Genomic DNA, 7715 nt, shown 5'->3' on the forward strand with positions numbered 1-7715 from the left:
GCTCAACGCTAAGGCCGAGCTAATAAACTTAAAGCCATTCGCTGAACTAAGCTCAAGGGTGAAGCTGAGCTAATAAAATTGAAGTCCTTAGCTGGGCTGAGTTGAAGCTCAGGGTCGAGACCGAGCTGTTAATCTTGAAGCCCGGGCTGGGCTGAGTTGAAGCTCAAGGCTAAAATCAAGCTGTTAATCTTGAAGCCCTTGACTGGGCTGAGTTGAAGCTCAAGGCTGGGGTCGAGCGGTTAGACTTAAAGCCCTTGGCTAGGCTGGGGTCGAGCGGTTAGACTTAAAGCCCTTGGCTAGGCTGAGCTCAAACTTAAGGCCGAGCTAATAAACTTGAATTCCTTAGATGGGCTGAGTTGAAGCTCAAGGCTGAGGCCAAGCTGTTAAACTTGAATCCCTTAGATGAGCTGAGTTGAAGCTCAAGGCCGAGGCCAAGCTGTTAAACTTGAAACCCTTAGCTGGGCTGAATTGAAGCTCAAGGCTCAAGATCGAACTGTTAAACTTGAAGCCCTCTAATATTATTAGGATAAATCTAGATAGATTGTTGAGATATGGATCCAGTCCATAACAGGAAGCATACTACACCAAGAAGACGCATTACCAAACATTGGATAATTCAAATTACTATTAATCAGGCTGATGCTACAAGCAAATGCCTTGTATAAGTGATAAGCATGCTTAAATTCTTCTACAGTTGAAGAACCTTTTCAATGTTAGATCCTCAAATTAGTAGTATCCACATGAACATTCTGCAGACGCCCAAAAACTCAGTCCAGGCTCTCTCCCATGTCCCAGCCTTTGCTACTCAAATGCAATCCACATTTTAGATGATTATGAATTCGTGGATATCAAATATACATCTGTTGCTACTTGCTAGTGAGATTAAATCAATTACTTGGCTCGTGATTACAAAAAGTGAAAGATAGCATAAAGAATAGATGGACTCCAATTTTTAACCTATGACACTTTAACTCCACTAGGACGTTTTCCTTCCATAGCATCCTTCTTATCGCGACAATCAAAACATAAAAAAGGACCTTGCCAGGGCTTCGAGCTGGTGGAAAAAATGGAACCTGCGTGGACAGAGATTCCCTCACTTGCAGCAAGATCAACTTGGCATACAACACATACAAAAAGGCCAGATGTTGATTGCCCTGAGTTGTCATCATTTCCTAATCTGCAAGATATACTAAGTATTAAATATTTATGAACCAGTTTTAAAAATAAGAAAATGTTATACTTACTACTTTTTTTTCTTATTACTTCTTACTATCAAATCTTAATCGTTGATTTTCATCAATCTAACGATTATAATTTACTGGGTCACATTTTTTAATTAATTTTTAATTTTTAATAAATTATAACCGTTAAATTGACAAAAATCATTAATTAATTATTAATTTCTAATAAATAATAACGGTTAGATTGATAGAAATCAACAATTAAGATTTGATAGTAAAAGGTAGCAAGAAAAAAAGTATTAAGTATAACTCCACCTTAAAAATATTTAAAATTGGCTTTCAGTTACTCTCACTCAACAAGAAAATATTACAAACGTGTAATGCTTCCCGAAAAGAACGAATTCACAACAAGATAACACACTGATATTGGCTTGGATATCATCCTAAGTAGGAATAAGTTAAAGAGATAACCAATAGAAAATGTTGTGTACGCAATAGAATAAAATATGAGTCTTTCTCCAGCCACCCTTCCAGTTTCCTTATCTTCTGTATTATGTCCAATTTATTGTGTTCCTATATCAAACCTACTCAAATTCAAAATCATATGTAGAAATATAATTGACATCTGTCCAAGCAAAAACCTAGACTTTTTGGTACATAAAACCTTGTCTATATCTATGAGTGGAATTGAGAAATGACAATGCATCATTATATTGAAGATCCTTAATGTTTGTGTTTTTTTGTTGGGAACAAACTTTTGAAGTGGATAGAGAATTCATTTCTGTTTAAAACGAAGAAGAAGCCAAGTTCATCTTAACAATCAACTAAATAAACAAATGGATGTCAGATAAACTGGAGTTATTGTGGTCAGAAATATACCAGTGCTCCGTGCCTCCTGCACTGTATCACATCCAGGTTTATTTTCCAATCTAAACATGTGTTTTGTTTTCTTTCTTTTTTTTTATTTTCTAATGCTTTAGTCAATATTAGCTTGAACTTTTGCCAGTTAGATACTGTTTTGTATTTGGACTAAGCCATATTTTGTCATCCAACATAGTCCCAGAAAAAGATATGTATAAGACAATGACTGAAGTGATAAGTTTTAGCTTTGCAAGTGTGAAGTCTAATCAAAACTAAGTAATCCATGTTCTATGGTTTTGTCAGATGGTTAGCTGAAAATTCTATCTTCCCTTCCGTAGCTTCAACTAATCAGTTAATCTTCATTTTGACCATCAAAATTATTCAAACATCATTAGCTTAATTCCCAATTTATAAAATAATTGGATTTGGAAGGACATTTAAAAATAACTTGTCTCTCCCCACCATTACTTTGAATTATCCTCGATACAAATCCTAAACGTCTAAACCTTCACAGCCTATTATTTAACCAGTCACCAATATTCCCAAACCAAAATTTTACCCTATAGTATAAATGACAAGGAATATGAGTTAGCTTCTACAAAACAATAATCATTAGAAGGCCACCCTCCCCTTGGCACTTCAGTTTACTTGTACCAACTACGTATCAACCTCAACTTTTAATGACAGAATTCCTATGTGCTGTGGGGACAAAAGGAGGTCCATAGAAATAAATGAGATTTTCCAAATCCCATCAATTAAAAAATTTTTCCTGTAAAAGAGCATTAAAGATTACCTTTCAGCAAGCATTGCTGATCCTTCTTCAAATAGTTCCTCCACTATATTTATAGCTGAAAGCTTCTTTGACAGCTTACCAGCAGAATCACGCGGCCTTTTCCTGAACAAAAGATCTCTCAACTTGTTCCGCTTTTTGGGGGGAGGTGTTGGTGGCAATTCATTCTCTGGTGGTATTATGTCAACAACTATGCAAGTTGTATCGTCCTTTAACCCTCTTGTTCGTAGTGCTTCCTGAATAACAGTAGGAATATATACATGTTGAGGAGAAATGCCAACTGTGCAACATGATGCTAATGTCAAATCACAAGCCAGAAGATATGTAGATTTGGCTAAAATTAGCAGATAGCATTTCAGTGTTTATTACCTTGACAACCTGCATAGCAGCAAGCTCGGCAGGCAAACCGCGGCAAGACTTTGCTGCCATTTCTGAAGACAGCGCATCCCATATGCCATCAGAAGCAATTATAAGCCTCCCGCCAGCATTTGATAGCTATAATCCATGATAAAGTGTAAGATTTTTATCCTGAACAAAGACCTACCAGGATGCATAGGCATTATAATCAATTATGTAAAGAAGAAGTGATTATCTGGAAACAAATTCTACCTTAACCTGTTTGACATATGGTATTGGAACTATAAACTCCCCAACATCCATGTCTCCTATTGACCTGGAAAGGCATAGACCCCCTGGCCAGCAACGAAGGGGACCAATCTACAATGGTTCAGAATTAAACATTTAAAATAAGGATAAGCTAAATGGAATGTCCTGAAACAAGATGCTAAAAAGGGGAGAGGGGGTAGAGAGACAAAAAAATAAATGAAAGAAGATCTCTTCCTTTCTTCCAATTTAGGATGAAAAGCATATAATTACAACATAATATGCTCACCTCAGCACCACCAACAATGCTAAGCCTCCCAATTTCACCTCCACTTGCAGTAACACGTTCTCTCCTGTGCAAACAGTGCAACTCAACCATGAGCATATAGAAAAAGCTAATTAACTAGGCCTTACGAGTTAAAAACATACTCTTCAATATTCTCTTCAAGTCTGTGATCAACAGTTAAGTTGTTAACAGCACCACCCTGTGTATCTAGTATACAACGGGAATCTCCAACAGATGCAACTGTCACAGTCCATTTATCCACTATCACAAACGTGGCTGTGGTTCCAGAAGTTTCTCCTGGACAAAACCAGATGAAGACTAATAAAATCAGACAAGAATAAAGATCAAATTCCCGATCCTCCTGTTCTATAGTTCCATCCTCCCAATAAGTAAATTTTTCTATTACTAAAAGAAAAATAAAAATAAAAGCCAAAGTTCACACACCTCTGCTCTGAAATTCCTTATCAGTCTTAACAAACCCAGCAACCAATGCCCGAGGTAAAGCTTGCAACCACTCCTCTCGTCCAAGCCCTCGAGGAAGAGCACCCAACACATGATTTAACAAATTCTCCCTGGTAAAAATAGCAGCAGCATTTCCATTGTGCCCATCAAAGATCTGTGAACCAGAAGAAATGAGTGACCATCTCATAGGAAGATGTGCTTCTATCCAAAGGACATTCAGTTCAGCTCACAATTCAGAATTACAATCTGAAAAGGCTGTTGCTACACCCAAGAGTAAAAAATAAAGCAAATTTTCAACCAAAAATGCAGAAATGAAAACCAGAAATCTCCTAACAGCTAGCTATTATGTCATGCAGTTCTAGAGGAGTAAATATATTCAGAAAGAGAAACAGAGAAAAATAATACCGCGAATACAGAAAAGGATGATGAAGAGTTCCTAGGCACTCGCTGACAATCAGTCTTAATTAGAAAATAATCCTCCCCTTTCTTAGACTGAGCAGCATGCCCAAACCTCACAGTGGGCTTCTCCATCTTCTCACTCTTCATCTCTCTCTTGAGCAACGCAGCAAGAGGCACAAGATCATGATGATGCCCCCTCCCTTCACCAGAGGCCATATCTAACCCCACCAAAGAAACTTCCTCTCAGACCAAGTTACTCAATTTAAAAAAGCTCTCTTTCTCATAAGCATATTAGACCTTCAAACGTAGAACACATAAACGGGCACCCAAATCAATACAGAAGCACTCCTTCCACAAAGTCAACACTTTTTGGCATAAAAACACAGACTTTATCCCAACTTGCTCTGCATTCATCACAAACAAAGTTGTCAATACAGGATCAAACAATTACCACTAATCTCCAGCAACAACCAGATAAAACATATAACTCTAAAGTGCAGATGCAAATTTTTACAATGTATTATGCATATTATCATTGCATAATGCAATTTTTTTACCCAAAAAAGAAGTGAGATACTTGAAGCTGGGTTCTCAGGTTCACAGCAGGCAAAACAGAGAACACAGATTCCAAGCAGAAAGGAAACAAAGTAGGTGAATTACCAGCGAGAAATCCTGGATGTGCACCCCGCGCAAAACCATATGCAGATCTGACTGCTACGCTAAACAAACATGCGTAGAAGAAGAGAGGAAGATATCAATACGTATACGAAACGCGTATTGATGACTAAGTATGAACTGTTAAACCCAATAATCTAAACCCATAATCTTCCATTAAAAAATAAGAAGCACCCAGTTTCTAAAGAGAGAGAGAGAGGGAAGAGATTGATTGATTGATTATAAACTTAAAAAAATGGGAAAACAAAAAAGAATAAAAAAAAATTTAGGACCAACCCAAGTCAGCTCCAAGACAATTTTCCTCCACCAAAAACTGAAACAAAGATTTCACCTTTCACACGTTGATTCCGCTCCTGAACCAAAAAGAATAACAATAAAGCAAATGCTGCTGGCGTGGTAGCTTAGGATCAAGCTAGCTTCCATATCATACAGGGAAGAAAGAAAGTGGCTTTGCTGACTTATAAAGCCTTGCTTGCAAATACCCACATTATGTTTCAGTTAAAAGTCGGTATCTTTAGCCTTTTTTTCTCTCTCAAAGTTTCCTTCCTCCATAGGAAAAAAAAAATGCAACCCCATTTTACTACTTTCCGGGAAAAATGAGTAAATTATAGTGTGAGCAAGGAGTGACAACTGGAGAAACAGATTCTAGCAATTCAGCGTGAAACTAAGATGGACATGCAGGAGACCTATTTTCCGTCAGAACAAGAACACAAGAACAAGAACAAGACCAATTTACCTCATTGGATTAGGACAAAGAACAAGGAAATTGAATCAAGAAAACAAAACAAACATTTCTGTGAGTAAACAAAAAAATAAAAATTGAGAGGGAGTTAGTGGGGACCATAGGAAATTGTGTGCAAGAAACAAACAGGTTTTTGAGGTGAAATAAATAAAGAAATGTTAATATAGGAATTGGTGAATGGAAAGAGACACGTGTTGGAAGGGTTTTGCATGTGTTTCTGGGATGGCAATGATGTTGACAACGATGCCTTGTTGTTTTATTGAGAGAGAGAGAGAGAGAGAGAGAGAGAGAGTGCGCTGCAGCTTTGCACACCTCACTGGACCCCTCCTTACTTTTTCTGTACTGTACCCTCTTCGCATCCCAAATCCAATACATTAATTATTTTATATTAAATACTTAATTTAATTTTTTTTACTTTTTTTATTAAGGAGTTTGGTTGAGGAGAAACTTTTGAATATTAAGAAAATATAATTGATAGATAAATGGTTGGAAAGTGAGTTTGGTTTGAGGTAAAATATAGATGAGAAAATAACTTCAAATTATAAATATAACCCCATAAAAAAAGTGAAACCTTGGCACTTTAGATGAGGGTATTTAAGTCTACTAGTGGGTTGCTCTTTTGCCATTTAGCTAGCTAAATGTAAAATACTACATTCAAGTTGTCTTTCTAAATAGTAACTTTGTCTTGCTTTCTATGAACAAATAAGGAATGCTATGCAAATACAATACCTAAAATTTTTTTGTAAAACCTTCTACCAAACATTGTTTTCTTACTTTGTCAATTTGATTTATATAGGTAAATTTTAAGAAATCTTTAACCAAACACCACCTGATTAACTAATATTGCCTATCTTGTATTTTCTACGCAGCTATGTTTTTTTCTCTCCGCCACTGTTCTTGTCAAGACAAGGTCGGAATTTTAAAGCATCCAGCCAATGAATATCTTTTTTTTTTTTGGTAAAAATGAATATCTTTTAAACTACACTCTTTTATTTTTAATATGTTTATTACACTTTGTATAAAATTTTTAAGGGGAAATGTTTTCGTGTAAAATTTTTTTATCTGTTATAGAGAAAAAAAAATGAAATTTTTTAGTTACCATTTTTTTAAATTCTTTTTTTTGTGGTGGATAAAAAATTTCTGCAACAAATGTAGAATTTTTTTTTTTAACAATGTTTATAAATATGTTTATGATATAAATTCAAGCTATAAGTGTAAAAACAATTATTACTATTATATAATTATTTATTAAAATATTAACATATTATAACTATTATCATAATTAAATTTATTAGATCATATATCAACCCAATGTTAAATAATAGTATAAAAAATTCACATACTACATTAAAATTAAACTCTAAATTCATATTTATATATTTTTTAACTGAAAATTAATCCCATAAAATATAAGAAATATGATAAAGTTATCCCAAAAGTGGCGTGTCTGTGACTTCAATTTTTATTAGTGCATAAGATTCGGTCATGATTAGGCTCTCAATCAGGAATGGGAAAATTTGATATTTTTTATTTTTTAATATTAACTGGTGTTTGAAGTCTTAAACAGCGCATTTAATTTGATTGGGCAAATTAAATTTTAAAATTTCATTATATCGTCACTGGACTAATAATTATTGAGTAATATTTCTATTTCTATTATTAATATGCTTCAATTTTAGTATCATATTATTTTAATAACATCAACTCATGATTAAA

General features: G+C 34.9%; 1 protein-coding gene across 1 annotated transcript; it reads right to left on the reverse strand.

Annotated features, from left to right (window-relative positions):
* Positions 1-676: 676 nt before the first annotated feature.
* Positions 677-6088, reverse strand: LOC133283866 (probable protein phosphatase 2C 15). Its single transcript, XM_061480789.1, has 11 exons — positions 5534-6088; positions 5243-5301; positions 4880-4986; positions 4589-4800; positions 4166-4337; positions 3865-4018; positions 3725-3788; positions 3442-3549; positions 3202-3327; positions 2836-3068; positions 677-1177 (listed from the first exon to the last, which is right to left on the reverse strand). Exons 3-11 carry the CDS (start codon positions 4896-4898, stop codon positions 958-960), a joined length of 1308 nt encoding a protein of 435 aa, XP_061336773.1. The 5' UTR covers positions 4899-4986; positions 5243-5301; positions 5534-6088; the 3' UTR covers positions 677-957.
* Between the last annotated feature and the right edge of the window lie 1627 nt (positions 6089-7715).

The sequence above is a fragment of the Gastrolobium bilobum genome, unplaced genomic scaffold (assembly GCF_033153095.1).
Source record: "Gastrolobium bilobum isolate Gb01-03AN ecotype WA unplaced genomic scaffold, APGP_CSIRO_Gbil_v1 utg159840, whole genome shotgun sequence".
NCBI lineage: Eukaryota > Viridiplantae > Streptophyta > Magnoliopsida > Fabales > Fabaceae > Gastrolobium > Gastrolobium bilobum.